Source organism: Eupeodes corollae, chromosome 2, assembly GCF_945859685.1.
Source record: "Eupeodes corollae chromosome 2, idEupCoro1.1, whole genome shotgun sequence".
NCBI classification, from domain to species: Eukaryota; Metazoa; Arthropoda; class Insecta; order Diptera; family Syrphidae; genus Eupeodes; species Eupeodes corollae.
The window spans coordinates 129021177-129046034 of NC_079148.1; the positions used below are offsets into that span (position 1 = coordinate 129021177).

Here is a 24858-nt window from a genome sequence, read left to right on the forward strand (position 1 = left end):
CTGCTACTAGAACGCCATTCATTTCAGTGTAATTTTTGTTCGTATTGTTTACGGTGATGATGATGGTGAAATGGAAATCTTTTTGAATCATCCGCCCGAATGACGCGACACGAAAATGACAACTACAACGCCAACGACTCAACGCAACGTGACAATGATGGTGCGCTGATGTGAACGAAAAAAAAAAAAAAACAGAACAGTGTCAGTAACCAAAACCCATCTATATAAAAATGCAAAAGAGATATCAGTTTGAATAATATTTTTTCTCCTCCTATATATAAAGTGAATGACAATCTCCGGTGCAACGACTGAAGAGCACCTATACAAAACAGACAGAGTCACACCGTCTCGTCGCCGCTGCTGATCCGCACACGCCGCGCCGGCACTACCTCCCGCCGCGCCGTTCGTCGCGTCGTAGCAGTCGCATTAAGATGAAGAAGAAAAAGCTGATATGCCTCTCTAATCTGACCCAAATTTCATGCATCGATTTAGAGTTTCAAATAAAATTGAAATGTTGCAAAAATTATACACAGATGGTATACAAATCTACTGTACTGTATAACTTTGAAAGTGGACGGAATTGAGATGGGACATGATTATTTATAACATCGCAGGCCTACATTTATTTAACTATAAAAGTTTTGGATTTTGATGGATGCGAGATTAGTGAATGGATGTTATTTGGTTTTTAAAAAAGTTAACTAAAATACAAGGTAAACAAATATGATTCAAATATTGTTTTGAGACTGGAGAAAGGAACCTTTATAAACTCACGAACTAAGAAAATACACTTTTTTAAGAAATTAAAGATTCCAATTCCAATTTTGACAATAGAAGTCAAGGAAATATTTCAATGACCGGAAATGCCATTTTTAATAACTCACTATTTTGCGAACTGTCACTTTTGAAGCTTTCATCTTTGGACAATCAGCAAGAAAAAACTATACCATTATTAAAACGGGAACGATTTGCCCATGAAAAATTAACTAGAAAATGGTGGAAGCTATTCCGTTTTGAAGTCCATGTTGTTTTTGGAAGAAGCAATCACAATTAGCCACAAACATCTTGTTATCTAACACCGTTAATGGCCGGTTATAGCTATCAGTAAAATTTTAGTTTTTAAACATGTTACAGATATAATTCTAGCAAAAGATTGATGCAATAAGATAAATCCTATATTCAAGCATTTTTTCAAAAAGAAACAATGCATTTAAAGTTGTATTTAATTTATAAATCTATTTTACCTTTTTTAATGATGAAATTTCATTTACTGAACAGCTGAGTGTCAAAACTCAACAAAAACATTTTAAACTGTTCCGATTACATCATTAACAATTGTACTGATAAAAGCAACAATACAAAAAATGTATGAGACACGAAGCTCGATGTTATGATCGAAAGAAAACAACATTTAATGACGTAAATTTACTGATTGCTATAAACGCTCATCAGTAAAACATTTCAGATTCCTCCTGTTTCAAATTTTACTGATGGATTTTACTGATAGCTATAACCGGCCCTTTAGAGTTTTTAGCTGGGGTAGATCACCGTAAAATATACGGTTTATACCAATGCTTTGCAATTGATTAAGGAACTTGATGCGATTCGTGAAGTTAAGGGCCTTGCACATGAGAGGGAACAACGAATAAACGAATGGACAGACAAACGTGATTTTACACATTTCAAAAAGTCAATTTCAAACATAAAGACATTTTAATTATAAGATACCATTTGACACTTATGTAACGTTAATAAAATTTGTTCTCTAAAACAAGACAAGGGGCAGGTTCCGACGACATAAGGGACTTGAAAGTTAGCCAAGTTTCTAGTATCTGAATTGCCAGCTGCCAAAAAATTACCATCCAATTAAGGCAACTTTAATGAAAAGTCGACTGGAAAGTGAGTCAAGAAAAATCTCCCTAACTATTAAGTCAAGTCAAAATGACAGTTGATCATGCTTTTTCATTAAATTGAAAGCTGAACTTTATTACTTTATGATTTATTTATTTTCTGCATATAACTTCATTTAATGATTTCTGTTAAAGGGTTCCTCGTAAATTTAAAAAAGAAATAAGTAATGTTTCTTTACAATAAAAAAGACAAATCTTAATGGACTTGTAGCTTATCTAAGGAGGGTTTTGTAGACAACGATGTGTTTGGTAGTTTTTGTACAATGAACTTAAAGTAAACGTTTGTGAAGTAAAGTTCTGAATTTGAAATTCATGACACTTGCTAAACTAATTAGTTGCCTTAGTCAAAAATTACGTTTAATGAATGAAGTTGACTGTAAATGAAGTCCCTTCTGTTGCCTGAACCTGCCCAATTTTGTAGAAACAATTGTGTAGTAACGAATTGCAGTGTGGTTGCTACGAACTGTCAAACTCTATTCGCGTTCCACATACCATCCACACTGCAACGAATAAATTGTTCGCGCTCAACTTAACCTCAAAATTATAGCGCTCTTGTTTTGTTTCTTGAAAAGGGTAATTATAAATTTACAATTCGTAGGTGTCTGCGAATAGAAATAAAGCTCATGTGAAAGAAAAGTCAAAATATGCGAACATCCACAGTTCGCAGTTCATAGCTCATTAGCAACATGCTTTAAGCAGTATTCACATGAGCGCGACCAACGCAACGAACGACGAATTAATTACAAAATGTCAGTTTATATACTTTTGATGACATATTTCCACACAAATTAATAACAAAACGATAGCAATATAGTTTCTATTTGATTTATGATGATAACTTTATTTTTCAATATCATATATTAATAGATTTAAGAAAACAAATTTATTCGTCGCCAAAAAAATTGTAGTTGATACGAATTGTCAAACATTATCCACACCCGCAGCGAATAAAATAATTGCGCGTACTTAACCTAAAAAAATTCATTCTTGTTTTGGTTTCGGTGGTGAATGGTGTTCGGCTGTGGCTCCTTGTCAAACTTCATTCGCGACAAATTAAAAACTCTCAGAAATGTCAAAATCGACGAATATTCGTTCATTCGTTGGTCGTTGGTCGTGGTCATACAATTTGAGATGTGAGAATTGTTCATGAAAAGGATATGCAGCTATAAAAAACTAACTAAAAAACTTCCTCTTTATAATAAAATACTATGTATACATCAAACTGAAACATCTTATTGTTAAACTAAGTTATTCTGAATCCCATTTCAAATTTTTCGTTTGGACCGAAACAAGGCAAGTTAAGACATCAGTTTGTTTTATTTGCCATAATTATAGCATCTTCTGAATGGATACTGACTTCTCCACCGCTCGCTACCTGTAGAAACATCCTCATGAAAATATTTTTGTATGTTAAAATGGACTATGTTACATGTGTGTAATGCTTTAAATATTTTTCTAGAAGAATTCTATTCATAAAACCTGGAAAGCCTGGCCTATTTTAAGTTTAAAGTTTCGCAAATTTCGCAAGATCGGATCGGAAATCATCTTCAATAATGTTTATCTTTGTGTTAATTATGGAACTGAATAATAAACAAACTACATTTTTCAATGGTTATGTACACACGTCTAAGGCTAAATGACTAAAACCAGTAAAATTTTAAACATTTTTCGAAAATTGTACAAGCTGCCAGAAATGTCATTTTACCATATTTTATTCTTTATCAAAACTTCATTTTTATCAACTCCATAAATATAAACATTTCCAAAAAGGAGTATAATAATAATCTTTTTAAAAAAAAAATATTAACAGTATTTCAACGGCTATATTGATTGCGTAATACCAGTTTTGCTAAATAAAAAAGAAAAATCAACTTCACTTTGAATAGATTACCTACTTAAAAGTTGAAAGTACACAAATATAATTGGCACTCAAATAAATGAAAAACTTACGAAATAACACTCAACAAACGCTGTCTTCCCGTTCGTCTGTAACGTCCGTCATAGTGTGTATCGTTTATCGGGTTAAATTATATAAAAAAGTAGTAAGTCTCATCATTACACCGACCAATGGTCGGTTTTCTTTATATAGATATATGTACATAAATCATATAGCCCCTATATAATAATATAGTATCTGTTTTTTCTTTTAAATTTATTGTTGACATTTTACCATCATCACCTGAAGTCAACAACATTGTAAAGTTACCCAATAAAATATTGTCAGTTATTTGTAGACAGACGTTTAGTCTTACGTAATTGACAAATATGCTGCCAAGTTGACAGAGTTGATTGTAAAAAGTATGTTAGTTGGCTGAGAAGCATAAATTTGCAAAATTGAGAAAAAATAAATATACTATGATTGGATAACATCACAGGCCTATGATAAATAGTGATAGATGATTTTTTTTTCTGATTGGCTTACAGCATTGAATAATGTTTACTTATGCACGAGGACATTGTATGCGTACAGATATTAACAGAAATTAAGTAAGCAATTTATCTACTTCCAACTTTTGTTTGAGAAGAAAATGGTTAAAAAGTTGTACGTATATTTTCTTGCAATTTAAATGTAATTTACTTAAATAAATTAAGAAATCTCACTTTTTTATCTTTGCATTATGTCCACACTTTAAAGGTAGAAAGTATATGTGGGTGGACTTACAGACTTTGGTTTGGTCTTTAATAATGTCAAAATAGTCGTGTGTATCAACTTTGCTTTCACTTTTCTTACACATAAAGCTCTATTAACTTTTAAGTAATTGAAACAGACAAATAGATTTCTTTCTCTAAAGCCTATTATTTCCTCTTCCTACAAATGTAAATAGTATACAAGGTGTTCCTATAACTGTCATCCGGTCGCGGCATGAGCACAAAATTATTACCCACCGACAAATAAGTCCGCAAACACTTTTGGAGTGTAGCAATTTCTGTCTTGTAAAGTGTTTTTTATATGTTCACTTTAAAAACGTCAAAGTAGAATTGGCGTTTTTACCTCCATTTGCCATAATTATAGCATCTTCTGAATGGATAATGACTTCTTCGCGCCCTCTGCCTGTAGAACCATCCTCATGAAACTATTTTCGTAAATAAAAATGGACTATCTTTCATGTGTGTAGTGCTTAACATATTTTTGTAGAAAAATTCGATATAAACATTGAGAGACCTGAATTATGTAAGTTTGACAGATAAAATACAAGAATGAGAACAATAACATATTTGCATAATTGTTCAGGAAATAATAAATATTTACAAAAAATAACAACAAAACACTATAACTTAATTCTAATTTAATTATAATTATATTATTATAGATTTCCTAGTGTTTCTATAATCTAATTCCCATATTCGTGACAACATGTGATTAATGCCCAGACACAGCTTTCTGAACTTTACATTAAAGCCTTGATTGAACTTGGACGTATATCATTTAAAATAACAAAATAAACGTGATACACTCAACTTATTGTGATATGATCTCATTTTGTCATGAACTCGAACTGGCCATAAAAAGTCACATCACACCTATTAAACAAAATGGCCAGAACTTTAGAATAGTATATCGAAGCAAAGATCACGTTTGCAATATAAACCCATTTGACCATTAGAGTTGAGCACTTGATATATATGTAAATATTTTCTAACAGAAAGTTATTTGAGAAAGCATCACATTCTATTTCACTAACTCAAGTTTACATTTGCATTCAACCGACAAGACCGACGCCAATCAAAGAAAAGTGATAGTTTAAATTTGCTTATGATTAAAAAAAACACAGTTTCAATGTCAAACTGCTCGTAATGTGAACATGGACGTATGTTTAGAAAGAGACAGCTAGTGAAAGAAGAACACTTTTAAATTATAGTAAACTATAACCAACTGCAATTTAAGTGCATATTGCATTTATTATGGCGTTTGATTTGTCGTAGCCTTTGGTGATGCAAACAAATTGAGAAAGTGCATTTCATGGAAATTGCAACACGCGGCATCTGTGTGCTTTTATTTTTTATACTAATGTCAGATTTATTTGCAATTTTATACAAGTTGATGCAAAAAGAGTGTCTGTCGTAGGTCGGTTCACCTGATTTAATTTAAAGATTTTATAGCGTTTTCAGAGTGGGAGACTACGACTAGCAGCGCCAATGCATTGGTGGGAGTTTCAATAGCAAATTATTTGCTGAAGCATAATATTTATACAAAAGCCGACTCAATTACATTTTATTTTCATACACAAAATATTGCAATGATATAGGCCATGCATTAAGTCTAAGTGTCATAAGATATGTCAAAATCAATGCAAACAAACAATTCGTGTCAAATTTAATGATCCAAGCAAATTTGTTTCAATGTCAGTGCTGTCTTCGTAGTTGTTGTTGTTATTGTTATTAAAAGAAAGTTTTGTTTGGTGAAAATGGCATTGTTTGTGTACGTGCTTGCTCTAGTATCTTTTTAATACGTGCTGACAAATAAAATAAGGCCAAGAAAGAAAAAAAAACTACATAAAACTAACTTTAAGAATAAATAATAAAAGTAAACAAACATGTATTATTGTTTGGGTGATGTTGTTTTGTTTTTTTTCACCTTATTCTCATTGAAGATTGAAGATCATTTAAAATATCAAACCATATGGCAGAGGTTATCAACAGACAAGCTTTTATAAGCGTATATTTTTATTTTAAAATTATAATGTTTTGTATGATGATAAGAGAGGTTATACAGAAACTGCATTGATGTGCTAATATTTTGTTTGTTGTTTTTTATTCTAAGCAAGTTCTTAGAACGAAAACAATTAAGTTATTGTTTTTTTTTTTTAACTCAAAACCAATGGGGTTCCGATTGTTTAATTGACTGTGAAATTAGTGAAAGTTAATTTCATGTACATACTCATTTTGAATGATTTAAAAAGTATCGATAAGATTGTGAAGATTTCTAAATTCATTTGAATTGGAAAAATTAACATGATGTGTAAACAGCACTCTGCTCCAAGCTAACTGCTGTGACGGTCTATACCTTTTTTCAAACTAACATTATACTACATTGTTGGGTGTTATATTTGGTATATAATATGATCCTTTGATGAAAATTCGGTGTCCACTATGCAAACTTTAACGGTCAATTTCTTGAAAAAGTTATAAAATAAATTTTAAACTCGATCTAGTAATTCTCCGTTTTTCTTTAGAACTTCGTTATAAAAATCTTTTGAAATTGGGCATTTCTTCACATATACATAACAATAGCTCCGTTCGCGTACTTTCTGCACTAAAATTCGTAAAAAGAGATATTTTAAGGAGTGGGGGTAAAATTCTCTCACCAAAAATAAAACACAAACAAAAGTAAGCGAACGGAAAACTAACAATTTTTTCACAAAATATTACTGTCTGCTGTTCTTTGAAGTTTTTTTCTTTAATTTTATAACTGACAGCAAAATATTTAATTTATTTGAATTTCTATCAAATTTGACAATTTTCACAAATTAGCCCAAAGAAATTTCTTGGGCTAAATTCGAAGGTTGGAGAAATGTTTTACTCTCTTTTACAAAAAACTACGAATTTTTTTAGTACGCGAACAGGATTTGGTTAAATTTTGTATTTTGTTAGTAAAATTGAACTGTGTTAGGAGGAAACGCGAACGGACCTAATATCTGTAGATCTCAGTTTAATGGAACTGACTTGTTATATGCTTTTTGCAATTTTTTTGTAACACCCTATTTTGAACTCAAAATTTTGACACTTTAGTAACAAAATTCAAAACATCTGTCAGTTTTCGTTATAGCAGACATTTAGGCTGAGTTCAAAAATGCAACTAGTTGCACAAGTCAAAATTCATGCAATACATTTATGGACAGAAAAACTACTGCAAGAATGCGCCAATATCAAAAACCATTTCATAAATGTCATCAAGGTAGGCGCCTATAAAAAAATATGATATAAATAATTAAGTTTTTTCTTTGACTTACGCGGGTTTTGGTGTTTTAGTGTTTTAACGAAATTCTTTCAAAATATCCAATAAAAATGTTTTATTAGGACTTATTTTAAATGTTTTGAATGGAACAAATTCATTCATTCATTCATTTCTATGAAGTATAAATATTATATTTAAACTTATTAATACAAATTTTATAAATATTCAATTCCTACTCTTCTTGTTCTGACATTTTCCGGCAACAGAAATAAAATGACTGCAGGTTTGATTTGATAGCATTTCAGCTGTCAGACTGTTTTTTTGAAAAGAGTTACCGACTGCAGTAATGTAGTGTATTTACATTTATGAATGCAAATCTTGCAGTACTGCTGCATTTTTGTTGCATTAATAAACTTAGCCTTATTTTAGGATTTAATTTTGATATTCTCACTTTTTAAAGTAAAAATTGTGTTCTAGTGTTTCAATGGATTTTGTTTAAGATTGGTGTCTTTAAAGTTGTTGTTTTTTGAACATCTTTACTTTCTTGAAAACTCGAACCATTAATATGTATTAAGTCTTCCAATCTCTATGCAATATCATATGATGAATGTCATTTAAAGTGATGGAAACTATTATATTGAAAAGTTGCACGAAGTCGTTTGTTTAATAGATTCAGCTTTAAGATTATTGTTGTTGATGGAAAAGAAAAATGCAAACATTTTGTTAAGAGTTAAGAATTTTTAAATATTTTTTCAGGTGCATATAATGTCAAAACGGGCGTCTTGTCTTCTAGAAACATTTGTATCTACACTTTTATCTGGTTATTTTGTCCGTCCATAGTTGAGGTTAGGTTAAAGTGGCTGCGGATACAGAATCCACACACTTAGGCTAAAAGAAAAGGCCCATTGTAATACCACATTAATCTAGAGAATTACTTCTCACTAGTCGAACCATTTTGAGCTTTGTACAAAGCGAAGAAAATTTTTGATATACTTTTTAGCTAGTTCACTGGGATTGTCAAAAGAGTAATCTCCCAGATGAAGTTTGCGTCAGCTACTATACAGCTCCAGCAGAAGTCATTTGAGGCTGCACCAAGTCGTATTGCGTGTCTGCCTATAAGAAAGTGTCACGTAAGTACACCTGCTTTGAGATAACAAGTCTTTAGAGCGCTTTAGATCCAGTGAAGGCCATATGAGTTTTGTGGCTGCGCATGTTGGTAAATTGTGCCACCTAGAGTTTGTAATCGTAAGAGCTGTTTCTTTTAGTAGAAGTTTACTTGTAGCTATCGGTATACCTATCTTATCCCTTTCAAGTGAAATAGGCATGACGGTTACATTTTTAGCGAGTTCATCGGCTCTACAATTTTCTATGATGTCTCTGTGGCCCGGCACCCAACAAAGGTGAATGTTAAATTGCTGAGCCATCTCCATAAGAGACGATCGACAATGCAGTTGCTCTATTAAGCTCGCATTATATAGAATCTCGATTTATTCGGGAAGATATACGCCAAGACAAGGTGTTATGGTCATCTTCTGATGAGCCCAACTATTACATCGGGGTGAAATGCATATAGGAACACTTTTATGCTGGTTTATATTTATTTTCGTGATTTTAAATCAAATTTATTAAAATAAACGGAGTTCAGGAAAAAACAACTGTTAACAGTCAAATATTTCTTTGGAAGAAGTCAAGACATTGATGTACCGAGTTCTAAAATCCTAGATCCCCAAGTTCGAGGGTCTATTAAATCGAAATTTTATGTCGGATTGAGATTAAAATCATAGTTCTAACGCTTGAAAACTTGACGAAGAAATGAGTTAGAGCTCGATCGACTTCTAATTTATCAATTACCATTAGCAGAATTTTTTCAGAAAATTGTCCGTAACCGTAAGTTGTTTTGAATTTAGTTATGTATTTTTAGTTTCATTCAACTATAGTCAACTTATTATGTATCATAATTTTTTTTTAAATCAAATTATAAAAAAGAGACTGGAAATCATTCTAAAAATTTCCCATTGGTACCCTTAAAAATTTGCCAATGATATTTGTTTGTAATGAGCCAAATTTTCATTTCATTATTCAAACAATATGCAATTAAAAATATAAGTTTAAGCTTTTTTCTTTTGAGTTACTTGAGATAAGAGACCTTAAATAAAATTGGTAGCATTTTTGATTGATTTACTTCATAACTCGTAGGTAAATATAACTTTTCGTACATTTGAGCTGATTTATACAAAAAAGTTGTTTTTTAAGTCTTTGACATTATTTGTACGTAAGATGTTTGAGGACAAACTATTTTTTGTTTAAATTGCTATGACAAAACGATTTAACGTATTTTTGAAAATATTATTTCTGTTATTATTTGTACAACAGAATATATTTAAAGTCGATATACTTTGCTAATTAATGAGATTTAGACTTCGAAAAAAGGGTTTCCATTTAAGTTACACCCAAGAATGAAAGATTGCTTACATTTGTTTGTCCTCTCTCAAAACGTTACTTTGGCAGATCTAGCGTGGATCAAAATTGAAATGAATAAAGTTATAAATAATGAATATATACATATGGATCTATTTATCGGATCATTAATTATGGAAAACATATTTCTTATTTTTTCATTGTTTTTTCAATTTCTTAATTCATTGTTGCCTACTCATCAGCTTACCACACCTTGTTCTTAATAGTAAAGAACTTTTTATAAAAAAAAAACATTAAATCACAATTAATTACTTTAAGAAACTCATAAATTGTACACATACTACGCAGAACTCTTAATTTGTTTTAAAATTTAGCAAACATCATATTTTATCCACCCCCATTTTTCTGAAACTATAAATGTGAGCAATTTAAGGAGCAGCAGCACCACCGACGGCAAATTTGTATTCCAATTGTTGTATAAAACATTATCCGGTGATAAAAACATATCATTTGAATCTTTTTCAACCTTTAAAATGTTCTAAAATATTTATATGTAGAATGTTAAGAAAATAAAGAAGAATATATGTATAAGAAGATAGGCGGTGTATTTATGCAATATTTAAATTTGAAATTGCGAATGAAGTTGATGCATACCGAGTTGTGTAAGATTGAAATCGAAAAATTACAAATTCTACAAAGAAGAAATAATAATGTAGGTAGATATATGAATATAAAAAAAAAGATGAATGCAAGTGATAAAGTGTCACCAAAAAAATTGGCAATGTGCAAAATATCCATTACAAAAAAAGAACCAAAAAGTGCAGGAAAAAATACAAAACTACAGAAACAAAAGACTTGAGCGACAAACCTGATTGTAGCTAAACATTCCCATCTGCAACCATGGTGAACAGAAAAAAAAGAAAAAAATAAGGAATATTTTAGTATTCAACAAACATACACATAAAAATAACAAAACAAAAAAAAAATATACTAAAAATAAGGAAAAAAAGGTAAAAATAAAAATTAAAAAAACAGAACAAGGACAAAACGATTTATTTCGAGTTCGTTGATGAAAACCATACACAAAAAAACATCACGAACCATTTAAACAATTATTTTTTTTTGAACAATTTAATTGCTGCCAATGAAACATTATATAGAGCGACAAAAAATGCACACATCATTCTTTTTTCTTTGAAATAAATCTTATTTCAATGCCAACATTTTTATAACTTAAACTTAACAATTCTATACCTTTATTCAATTGATTACAGTAATTAAGTGCAACAAAGAGAAAAATCTTGGTGTTGGCTTAGATAGCTTTTACAATTTCTCACATCAATAAAACATAAAAAAATATAAATATATATGTATACAACATAACGTTTGCTATTCCAATCAGTTGCGTTCCAAAAGAATACAAATTAATACAAAAATCGTGTTTGAACTTAATGAAAAAAAAACAGCTTGACAAAAACTAAACCAGAAATATTAGTGATGGCTGATGGCTTATGTTGGCTGATGGAAAACTAAATTTTACTGGAGCGTTGAGTAATGCATCCGCTTTTGCGAAAATATTTGTCATGCTCGAGTTGCAAACATACATACATGCATATATTGTGGAATGAAATACAAACACCAGGTGAAAATGTGTGCTTCTTTTATGTTAAGTTTTTTGGTCTTTAATCAACCTGGTACACAGTTACAACTACCTAAGCCATATCAACTGTGAACGTTAAAACTACTAGATGGAAATTAATTGAAAAGGTCTGTTTTTATATTTCGAATTAATTGTTGCCATTATGTTTGATATTGCAATATGCAGTAACACTAGCTCATCCGACATTTGTAAATATGTTTCCACTTTCACTTGATACCAAGTTACAAAAACATTTAAAAAAGCTAGGATGCGACCCACACTGATAACTTCCCTTAAAAGTTTGTAGGTTTTCGTGTTGGGTTAAAAAAGTTGTCAATTGAATTATTCTTATAAAATTTTAAATTACCACCAATATTTTTCATATAAAGAAATAGTTTAGTTTGGAAATCTAGTTTTGTTAAATAGATTTTTAATCGAAAACAAATCTTTACCAATTTTTGTAGCTTTTCTTAAATTTTTACAAATTGGAACATTGGAACCGAACATCAATTTTTACCAAATTTGCGTACTATTTTTTGTAGATTTTATTTTTTTTTATAAAAAAAAACATACTGTTGGATTTAAAACAAAAAAAATACTGAATTGTGAAATAAAAGGAAAGCTTGTAGAAATTATTTTTAATTTTTGAAAAGCTATTTGAGAATATTTTTTATAAGATAAAATAAGTTTTCAAGCCATAATCTCAGATTTTTCAAAAGATTTTTGAGTCGAAAATCAATTTTTAACAAATTTTGTCAAATTTTAATTTAAGTTATTATTTTTTGTTAAGAAATACTGTCAATTCGATTTTCTTAAAAAAATTCCTAAATGTTGACAACAATATTTCTTAAAAGAAAAAAGGAGTTAAAAGCCAATATCTTAAAGATAAGATATTTGGTACGAAAATCAATTTTTACCAACTTTGAGTAATTTTTTTAGGTTTTGAGTTGTTTGTAAAAAAACTGTCAATTCGGTTGTTTTTAAATATTTTACTAAATGTTGACAACAATGTTTTTTAAAAGAAAAAAGGAGTTAAAATAGAATATCTCAAAGTTTTAAAAAGATATTTGGGTAGAAAATCAATTTTTACCAACTTTTGTTAAATTTTCTTTTAAGTTTTTAGTTTTTCGTAAGAAACTGTCAATTCGATTTTTCCAAAAAATTGAGTCAATCTTAACAACAATATTTTTTAAGAGATAAAAGTATTTTAAAGCCAATATCTCAAATTTTTGAAAAGATATTTGTGTCGAAAATAAACTTTTAACAAATTTTGTTAAATTTTCTTTTAAGTTTTTATTTTTTTGTAAAAAATACTGTCAATCCGATTTTTAAAAAAAATTTATTAAATGTTGAAAACAATATTTATTAAACGATAAAATTAGTTAAATGCTAATATCTCGAAGTTTTGAAAAGATATAAGAGCCGACAATCCATTTTTACCAACTTTGAGTAATTTGTTTTTAGGTTTTAAGTTGTTTGTAAAAAAGCTATCAACTCCATTTTTTTTTTTAAATTTTACTAAATGTTGACAACAATATTTTTCAAAAGATAAATGTAGTTTAAAGCCAATATCTCAAAGTTTTTAAAAGATATTTGAATCGAAAATCAATGTTTAATATCTTTTAATAATTTTTTTGTTTAGGTTTTTATTTTTTTGTCAAAAAACTGTCAATTCTATTTTTCTCAAAATTTTTCAAAATATTGAAAACAATATTTTTTTTAAGTTAAAATTAATTGGAAGCCAAAAACTCGAAGTTTTGAAAAGATACTTCATTCGAAAATCAAATTTTACAAACTTTTGTTAAATTTTCTTTTAAGTTTTTATTTTTTGTAAAAAACTGTCAATTCGATTTTTCTCAAAATTGTACGTAATATTGACAACAATATTTGTTAAAAGATAAAAGTATCTTAAAGCTAATATCTCAAAGTTTTGAAAAGATATTTGAGTCGAAAATCAATTTTTACCAACTTTTATAAATTTTCTTCTTTCTGTTTTTATTTGTTGTCAAAAAACGGTCAATTCGATTTTTCTCAACATTTTTTTGGAATGTTGAAAACAATATTTCTTATAATTAAAAATTATGTTTAAGCCATAATCTCAAGTTTTTGAAAAGATATTTAAATCGAAAATCAATTTTTACCAACTTTAATTAATTTTTTTGTTTAGGTATTTATTAAAAAAAATGTCTGTTCGATTTTTCTCAAGACTTGTCCAATTGTTGAAAACAGTATTTCTTGTAAGTAAAAATTAGTAGGAAGCCATAATCTTAAAGTATTGAAAAGATATTTGTGTCGAAAATCAATTTTTAACAAATTTCTTAAAATTTTCTTCTAACTTTTTATTTTTTTGTAAAAAATACTGTCAATTCGATTTTTCTCAAAATTTTACTCAATATTGACAACAAAATTTTTTTAATAGTTAAAAGTAGTTTAAAACCAATATCTCAGAGTTTTAAAAAGATATTTGAGTCGAAAATCAATTTTTAACAACATTTATTAATTTTTTTGTTTAGGTTTTTATTTTTTGTAAAAAAAACGTTCAATTCGATTTTCATCAAAATTTGTCCGAATGTTGAAAATAATATTTCTTATAAGATAAAATTAGTTGAAAGCCATTATCTTAAATTTTTGAAAGTCCTTTCAAAAATTTTCTTGAGAGCCCTTTCTGCATTATTATCTGTATAACAAAAGTTTTTTGAAGTCAATATCTTTTCTGGTTCTTGAGCTATGGACGACAAAAAGAACGTAGCGAACGTACGAACGTACGGATCATTTCATTCTAGTTTCAATTTTAAGTTTTTTTGTGTTCTGCGCTAAAATCAAGCAGATATTTGAAAAATAATAGCAACCCATTCGAATTGAGTGAAAGAAAAGAAAAATCATGTATAACATTTGTAAAACATTTTTTTTTAGATTTATGCAGCAGTTCAACAAGGAATATTTTCACACGATACACAGCTCGGTTGATCTTCCAGAAGACAGAAGAAGAACAGCAGTTCCACTAGTTCTACAGCTTTGTACAACATTAAATCTTCTAGCCAGTGAAAGTTACCAAACCAATGTTGGAACAAATGTGTTGCTAAGTATGGCACAGACAAAAGTTTCCAAGTTCTTTCGCCGAACGTTGAGGATTAAATTTGATAGCTCTCAATTTGGAGACAGCAAGGAGTATTATTATAGAAAATTTAAACTTCCGGGAATAGTGGGCTTAGTTGATGGTACTCTTATTTTAAGAACAAAAGGAGGACCCTCTATGTTTAGGGATTCAATCAGTTTTACCCACAGCATATTGCTATTTTTCCTCCCTTGGGCAGTTTTAAGAATTTCCCTCGCTAAATCAACGTGAGAACTCATAAAATTGGTCAAAATCTCAGTCTGTTTTATATTTATTGACATATTATTTTGTTTTTCCATTTTTCTCATACAAACATCACTGCCGACGATAACTAATTCCTGTCGAGTGAAAACTTTTGTTTCAAACGTCAATTTGAAGTTTGTGTACTGCCAAATCTGCGAAACAATCGAGGACACTCGATTGAACCAAAATGCGTGCTGCCAATGTTTGATTGTATCGACTAAACTCGGTTGTATCAAGTTACGTGCTGGCACCCCAGACTTTAACCCTAGATTTTGGAATGTTCTCCCCATTGGGACAAGGAAAGCTATAATCCATTAAGAACTGATAACTTCAACTTATCTTACCTGTGCGTAATGCATATTGGACTGACTTGAAGTCATACTAATTAAACTTCTAATTGAATAACAGTTGAAACACGGTTTTGTACTATCAATCAAGACTGACAATTTTGACTGACGTCTGTGATGATGTGTACAGTGTACTTATTCTGTCAAACTTAAAATATTAAAGTTGCGGCATTCAAAATTTTGATTTGGAAAAAACTAATGTAAACAAGGCAGGCTAATTATTCATAAGCGTTTAAATGAAAGTCGCATGTTTGAAACACAGATCAGTGATGGACTAATGGCCCGTGTGTCATCCAATTTGTTATCACGATCGCCACGGCAATTGCTTTAGTAAAACGGAATTGTATCTGTTATTGAATTTGAAATTAAAATTGCGTGTTACGCTTACTTTGTATTTCAAATAGGAATTGAAATGATGGCGCTTTTTAATTTAAATTATGAAACCTGTGCGTGAGAATAAAATGTTTGTTTTTCCGGTCCGTAATTGACTTATTGTGTATTGAGGGAAGAGAAATTTCCCAGTACTGTCATTAAGCTTTTTATAATTTTGAATTCCTTTTAAATTGTTCATAGTTATTTCTTGACAATAATTAATATTCTATTGCAACCATTCTCATAAAGACGTACATAAGACTGAAAAAAAACATAAACAAAATAAAGAATTGAAAAATTTTAGAGTACACAAAAAAGTAACATACAAATAGCAAATTAAATGCAAATATGTTCAATTGTGTCTGCCTACAATTGTACCTCGATAGTCATTGGCCAAATAAATAAAAAGCCAAATATTCGCATAAATACGCGGATGCGCCTGCATACCGCACTCGCCGACGCGACGCACGACGACAACGCAATCCACACACGGATCCATCATCAAACAACAATCGCATGTACATTTAAATCACAGAGATAGGTGTACTTTATTGGATCTTTTTTTATTTTGAAATTTATTTAAAACAAAAGTCTATAGGCATATAAATTGTAGATACTTATGAAATTTAAATTGTGCAGTCTACGTATCTACAAATTAAATTTTCAAGGAAAAACCAAAATACCCACTTTGAGGCGAGTCGAGTTTTGCGATCGATGACTGCGGGTATATTTTTTCGTTTGACTGGAAAATAAAATAAAAGACTGATATTTTCGTCATACGCGGCGGCTGGCGGCGCGATAGCACAACAAAATTAACATATAGCTGCGTACTTAATATCCTTTACCTCATCCTTTCATGATATTAAAATGCGAAATGCGTTTGCAAGAACCATCATCGCACTTTACATATACCGGGTTGAATCTATTTTTGGATTACGATTTATTTTACTTCAAACACTCATGCCGGACGTTGTTGATACACGAAGTGACGTAAAATGTTGTTACACCTTGGTATTTATAATTGATTTTTTGTTTTGATAATTATTGGTCTTTAAGAAGCTACACACCTAAACTATTAAAGTGTTCAAAATTGTTAATTGTTATTGAGTTAAGCCTCACCCTTTTACTCGTAAATCAATTGGCATAGCCTTTATCCAGCCCGAAAGAAAAATATCTAAAGGTATTAAATCACAACACTTTGGTGGAAAATTTTGATCGCTTCTTCGAAAACTTACTTGCTGAGGCAATTTTTCTACAAAATTGAGGTTATTTTGTAACTTTTATGCCACGTCACCCGTGCCGTTTCCGTAGTAAATTTTAACTATTTCAATGGGTTATTGAACCGTGTATTAATCGGTTTTTAGTATTGACGTAGTTTTTGATTGGAAAATGTAAAAATTTTACAGTAGATGCTCAAATAGCAGCAAAATTAAACCTTGTATTTTGAAAACTTTTGTAGCACAATCGGGAGATACAGCCTGCACGACACCACCTTCGACAACGGATTCAGGCTGATCAATTTCGCTGCGGGGGGAGACGTTCTTATATCCACAAGGGTACATGGAAACCTCCTGATCAATTAACTGTCAACCAGATTGACCACATTGCGATCGCCGCACGACACTTCTCCAGCACACAAAATATCTGAAATTTCCGAAAGGCCAACATTGACTCAGACCACTACCTCGTTGTAGCCAAGGTACGGCTACGGACTTCCCGATTCAAGCCAACACAAGGAAGTACTGACGGCTACAATCGGTAGAGACTGCAATGTTCATTTCCGATCGAGTGCTCTTAAGGAGTCCTATGCTGCCTGCATTAAGCATTTCAAACCAGTGGCAACATTGCCTTGCAGCTATCAGAGATGCCGCCTCTGAAATGCTAGGTTTCACACGGCCACAACAGTGAAATCCCTGGTTTGACGACGAACATCGACAAGCGTACGCAGCGAAGGACCAGAGCTGCTCGTGAGCTTTACGAGCAGAATAGGAGAGAGGAACACCGGCTTCTTAGATGGAAAAAAAGAGAGCATGAGAAGCGCGTGATCGAGGAGAAAGAGGGATGTCACAACAGGAATGAGGTTCGTAAATTTTACCAAAAGGTAAAAAAAACCTCCCCAGGGTAACAGCCACGAACCGAAGCCCGTAAAGACGATCAGGGGAACATCGTAGTAGAACCGCAGTCGATGCTGAGAATATGAAAAGATCACTTCTCCAAATTATATAACGGCGATGACGAGCTGAATTCCGCTGTAAGGGAGATAGAACCACTCAACCTCAGCGACGCAGATCAACAATTCCGCCTACCCGACCTTGACGAAGTGAAGATAGCTATATCTAAACTTAAGTCAAACAAAGCTGCTGGAGCTGACAACATCGCTGCTGAACTATTTGAAGCAACAGGCGACGACTTGGTAGGGAGCATGCACAAAGTCATTTGCAAAATATGGTCGAAAGAAAGCATGTCCGATGAGTGGAATCTCAGCATATCGTGCCCGATATATAAGAAAGGAGACCCTCCTAATTGTACCAGTTACAGAGGCATCAGTCTCCTTAACATTGCATATAATATCCTTTATGCCATATTATGTGAGCGTTTGAAGCCGTTCGTCAACAACCTAATTGGTCCTTATCGGTGTGGCTTCAGACCAGGAAAGTCCAATATCGACCAAATATTCACATTACGGCAGATCTTGGAAAAAACCCAGGAACTTCAAATCTATACCCACCATCTCTTTATCGATTTTAAAGCCGCGTATGACAGCATCTATCGGGAAGAGCTCTACCGAGCAATGTCTAGTTTTGGCATCCCTGTCAAACTTATCCGTTTGTGCAGAATGACGATGGAGAATGAACGCTGCTCTATCAAGGTCGGAAAAGATCTTACCGATGCATTTGATGTCAAAAAAGTCTATCGTCAAAACTAGAGGCACAATCTTCCAAAGGTCCTTCCAATTACTCGGATATGCAGATGATATTGACATAATTGGAAGATCAAAGCATGATGTCAGTGGAGCGTTTTTGAGGATTGCGACGGAAGCGAAGAAGATGGGTTTAGTTGTCAATGAGGGCAAGACAAAGTATATGCCATCATCAAAAATGGACATTGAACAATGACGTCTTGGACAAAACGTCACCATGCAGCTATAACTTTGAGGTAGTTAAGGACTTTGTCTACCTAGGCACCGCCATTAATACAGACAACGACACCAGCGCTGAAATCAAACGAAGACTAACTCTTTCAAATCGCTGCTTGAACTAAGAAGGCAATTAAAAATTAAGGTCCTCTATCGAGCATCTAAAATTACCATCTATAAGACACTCATCATCCCGGTTCTCATTTATGGCGCTGATGCCTGGACCCTGACAAAGAAAGATGAGAGCATCTTAGGATGCTTCGAGAGAAAAATTCTTCGGGTGATTTTTGGTCCCGTATGCATAGTTGGAAAATGGAGAAGAAGATATAACGACGAACTGTACGGGCTGTACAGCGGCACTGATTTAGTTAGCAGAATTTAAGTCCAACGGCTTGGATGGCTAGGTTATGTAGAGCGAATGGACATCAACACGCCAGCCCCGAAAGATCTTCGAAACCAATCCCGAGGGACGGCGCAGTGGAAATTGGCCGCGACTCAGGGGCGCACGCAGGTGGGTGAAGACCTCAACCAACTTGGCGTGTGAAACTGGAGACAGCTAGCTAGGGACCGAGTTGGCTGGAGACGCATGTTGGTTGAGGACCAGGACTGCCCCGGATTTTAGCGTCTCCTTAAGAAGAAGAAGAATTTTAAAAACTCTATTTCAGTATAAAAAGTTATACGAAAAGCTCTTTTTTGTTGGAGTCTGAAGTCTCTGTTTCGAAAAATGATTAAAATGGTATACTTGTTTGCTTCCAACATCCATTCTTGATCTTTTCGCAAGAAATGAAAAATAAATAAAACCATTACCAATTTAAGTATCTGCATAAAGTCAATACACAATCGATAAGTAAGACACGCTCAAGAAATTTCATCATAAAAACAAACCTTTTTTTCTAAAAAGAGCAACAAAATTATAAACAGACCTGAAGTGGAAGTATTGAATTTCTGCATACAAAACCCAGAGCCTCAATCATTTCTAAGCTTTCAAATTGACTTAATACGTCTTGTATATTGTACGTACAGCTTTGGTGGCTATAATAACCTCAGCTTCAATTTCAGTCGATAGGTTTTTATTTCTGCTTTTATGACGAAATATGTGTATGAAAAAAAAACTTTACAAATTTTTCTTATAAATCAGGTTTCTTGTTTATATACAAAAAAGAAAAAATGGTAACCGCAATACACAACATTATTCTTTGGACTTTGTTTTTTGTTGTAATTTTGTTTTATCGTTTTTTCGTATTTGGTGTATTTCTTTATAGTTAATTAATTTTATATCTTCAAGGTTCTTTCAAACTTTTATTGAAGTTGTTATTCTTTGAAGTAGTTGCGAGAAGATTTTTATGTATGTAAGTATATAAAAACTGCAGTGATAGAGTTTTGAATAAACTTTGACATTTGTTTGACCTTAAAACTATACACAGTGCGAGTTTGTATGAAGTCAATAGTAAAACTTTATAACTTAGTATCAAAACACAACATTTCAAACTTACAAACAAACAAATAAATTAAAAAGATGCTAATATACCGCTAATCCAATTCAAATTTGATAAAAATAAAATTCTTTTTGAATTAAATTAGCATCTGAAACTTCTTGCTTAATTTATAAAACATGTTTCTAAGTTTCTTCTTTTTTCTTTTCTTATTCATAATCACATGATTGAAAATTTTCCAGAAAGATCTCAAAGCTTTTTGATTGTTTGATGAAATCGAACTTAACAATTGATTTTACTTTCTGTGCTTATTTGATGAAGAAATTCATTGCATACAACCTATTCAAGCTTCAAAGTATAGAGTTAAACCTACATAAGCATCTTATTCAATTTTAAAGTTGTATATAAGTTAAGTTGTACTATTTTGCAGCCGGTTTGTAATTCAAAATAAATACAAAATGTTTACATTAAATGCTTTGTTGTTGAAGTAAAGCTTAATTCGATGCTGAGTGGGAGTAGGAGCATTTTCTCAAGTAAAGTCCTAGGCTTTCGACAAAGGGTTATTATAGTTTACGAAAGAAAAATATTTTCATAATCGATTTAAAAAGGTCAAATTTAGGATAGTGACAAAATTCAATTCGAAAAGAAATTAATGGTTACTGAACACATCCTCTGCAATGGACAAGGAAATATAATTATTGTTGATCTATCAGCGTAATTTTTTGTTTTTGCTATGGTTTGCATAAATTTCCTTGGTCCAAATTATAATTTGGTAAAAAATGTTTAACAGCTCATTTTTTACTTCTGATTGCTGAAAGAGTTTTAAAAAATCAGCAAAAATTAAAAACAAGATCTGTTAACTTAGTTCAAGATAACCCCAGTTAGTCCATTTTCATTAGCAAAACTAAATGATATCAACAGTTACAGATTGATTTTTTGCCCCAATGGAAAACACATGTTTCCAAATTGACAACTATTCAACGAACACAGCCAGAGAGATAGAAATGCAATATAAATCACAAAAAAAACCATTCGAGAATCGTATTAATGGCAAAAACCCATCCGTATAGTAAGATTTGTTGGTAATCCAAATAAATTACAGTGAGAAATTGCCAACAAAACGATTTTTGTATTTAAAAATTGGTACTATTGAAAGAAGATCTGTCAGAATAATAATAAAAAATCACACAAATAGAAGAAAATTTTATGAAAATCAAATGTTAAAATTAACTAAGCAAAAAAAAACTATCTAAAACTAATAAAATGGACAATTTTCAAGAAGAAATGGCTAGAAAACATCTGGAAATTGAGATTCTATAAGAAAAGTTCATTTAACAATTGCAGCTTTGACATAAAATGAAAACTTCAAGAAGGGGGTTTGTTCGTAGGCTATAACATTAACATGTGGTGTTGAAGCGAGCTTGAAGCTCGTCTCAATTCTTTATATAACTGAATCGAGTTAAAATGAGCTTGATTTGACTCGATTCCGGTCGGGGATCGGAGTCGATTTTAAATTTGTGAAGAAAAACCTGTGAGGAGGAGTTGGTTTTACAGATAATGCATTATGGTCTGTTTATTTGCATGATTGTGTACAAAAAATATAGTTTTGTTTTAATCAATATATGATGCTGAACTATTCAGTTCTTCATTATTTAATACGAATCAATCTCACTTGCACTTCATAAGAAACATCGAAACACTATTTACATTTTAGAAAGTGCTGTCAAACTTAATCATTTTTGAATCTTCTTGTGCGGTGGAAACACCAAAAAGATTTATTTAATTTTAACTGAGATAAACCTTTGGTGGAAACATAGCAAAACTTAATTTTTAAAATTTTTTTTCTTGCAAAATAATCCCAGTTAGTCCATTTTCATTAACAAAACTAAATAATATCAACAGTAACAGATTGATTTTTTCCCCAATGGAAAACACATGATTCCAAATGCACAACTACTCAACGAACACAGCCATTGAGATACAAATGCAATATCAATCGTATATTTGAGAACGAAATCACATAAGATCCATTCGAGAAACGTATAGATGTCAAAAACCCATCCATAGTGAGGTTCTTCTTTAACTTTTATCGGTAGTATTCATACTACGGATATCGTTTTTGTTATTTTTGTAAAATCCTACTATACTTTGGATAGATTTTCTTTGGCTTCTAAAAAACTTTCAAATAATGCTTTGCAAGCATTTTTTAGTGCCAAAAAATTCTGTAAAGGACTGACAGATGTACTTAATCTCAAAAAGTTTTTCGTTCGATTGCCTGCATTTAAAACGCCGAAAAGAGTTTTTTTTTAAGATCTCGCAATACACAATATATACATTTTATAATATCAAAACTGACGATATCGTATTTTCCTTAAACTTTTCAATGTGATTTTTATGCAATTAACACCAAAAGATTTTTTAAAGTACTGACCGAAAGTTCAAAATTTTAAAATCTACACAAAGTCTTTATAAAATTGGTTGCGATTTTATTATTTTTATACTTTGAAGCTATGTTTGAAAAAAAGCTTCAGATATAAAATTTCATATTTTTGAGATTGATTATTGTACTTTTAATCTAGGTTCATAGTTATGACGAATTTGGCAAGAAAATAAAAGCTTTTTATAACCTTTTGACATGAGTATAGTTCCTGTTTTCTAACTCAAGCAAAAAAAAGCTTCAATTTAACCAACAAGCTTAACAAATTAAGCCAACAAAAAATAATTCTGTGTTTATGCAAACTTTTACAAAATTAGAGTAAAAATTTGAATAATTTGACATCATTATTAGATTTTTAAGCAGAAATAGATAAGACATTTATTGTGGTTTTCTGAATAAACTTAAATAGGTTTATTGATTTTTTGAGAATTATCAATTTTTAGTTCTCTTTTGGTTAAGGATTTTTTTTAGATAAATGGAAACTTTTAGATTCAAATTAAATTCATAGATGAATTATTTAAAACTCTTTTAATTTTAATTTTTTTAACTAACAGTGAATGTATGCATTTTTTTTTAAATATGTAAATTCGTTAAAACCGCAGATGAAATTTAAATAAATCAAGATGTGTACACTATTTCAAGCACAGTTTTTTCAATTCTGATTAAATTTATTTAATCATTTCATTGAACTTAGATAATATGAAACAATTTTACATTAAAATAATCACTCAAAATACTTCCTTACCGGTGGCGGTTCGCTAGCAGTGCTATAAACCTCACTAGGAGCATATTCAGGCTTAATTTGTACAGTAGCCATTGAATCGTTGTCCTTCTCTGCCATAGGCTTCATTTATCCACAAAAAGTAAAATAATTTACGAAAAAAAACCAACGTCCTTTTTTTCTTTTCGTTACAAAAATTCACACCGCGTTAAAATTTCAAAAAAATAATATCACAATACAGTCCAAATTTTCTTATATAACGGTCACGTCTGGATAGTTCCAATTTTAAACTAAGGTTCCCGAAATTAAAAAAAGTATCTTTTTTTCGTCTCTTGTTGTTTTAAGTTAGCAAAAAAATAAAAGTACAAATATCACAAAAATATAAATGAAACTGAAGAAAAAACGAAAAAGGGTTTGTGATTTTCAGAAAAAAAGCAGAACACGTCTTAACACTTCGACTGCTACTCGACGTCTGAGATAATGCCAGTCAACGTTCAGAGATTTTTCTACCAGATTTTTAAACAACTGCGGAAAAAGTTGTTTGTACATTCGTGCATTTCGATGATGGGGATAAACACCGACGAGCAACAAAGTAAAAAAAATAAAAAACAGCAACAACCGCGAACCAACAATAAAAGAAATAAGAAATAATAATAATACGAATAATATGTATCTACGAAGTTTATTGTAATAGGGTGGTCATATGCTGATTGATTTTCTTGGATAACCATGTTTTAAGATGGAAACAAGCTTAAAACAAAATTTTCCAAATTGCTTCTGTATACAAAAGTTTAACACAAATTTTCCTTAACAAAATCCCCTCTTCAAAAAATAAATATGTTTTTATAAAACTTCACTGTTTTTAAGTTAACAAATTTAAAGTAAATTAGATTTTCAGCTAATATTGAGTTGATTGAGCTCACAAGCAAAAATCTACATAAATCTAAGCCCATATTATTTTAATGACCACCCTAATATTTACAACATTCAAAACCCGAAAAAGCTTCTTTTGCTCGGTTCGACTGTGGTGTACCAATGGTTGAAATTAAAGCACGCAAATGGGTAGCGCAAACTTGATGGTACCACCGATAATATGATTGTTAAAGATCACAAAGTGTGTTTTGTGTACAAAAAAGAACTGTACCTTGGTTTAATGACATTGGGTGAACTGTGAACTCTTAGAAAAAGCTT

General features: G+C 31.1%; 1 protein-coding gene across 2 annotated transcripts in view; it reads right to left on the reverse strand.

Annotated features, from left to right (window-relative positions):
- Positions 1-24150, reverse strand: part of LOC129948306 (putative mediator of RNA polymerase II transcription subunit 12) — a 44271-nt gene extending 20121 nt beyond the window's left edge. Inside the window, exons 1-2 of one of the 2 annotated variants that reach the window (XM_056059260.1) lie at positions 23692-24150; positions 11093-11116 (exon numbers count right to left, since the gene is read on the reverse strand). In XM_056059260.1, the coding sequence (XP_055915235.1) occupies positions 11093-11116; positions 23692-23796 (129 nt within the window). In that variant the 5' untranslated portion in view covers positions 23797-24150. The remainder of the gene's footprint in view (positions 1-11092; positions 11117-23691) is intronic. The other variant, XM_056059261.1, reaches the window with a different exon arrangement.
- Between the last annotated feature and the right edge of the window lie 708 nt (positions 24151-24858).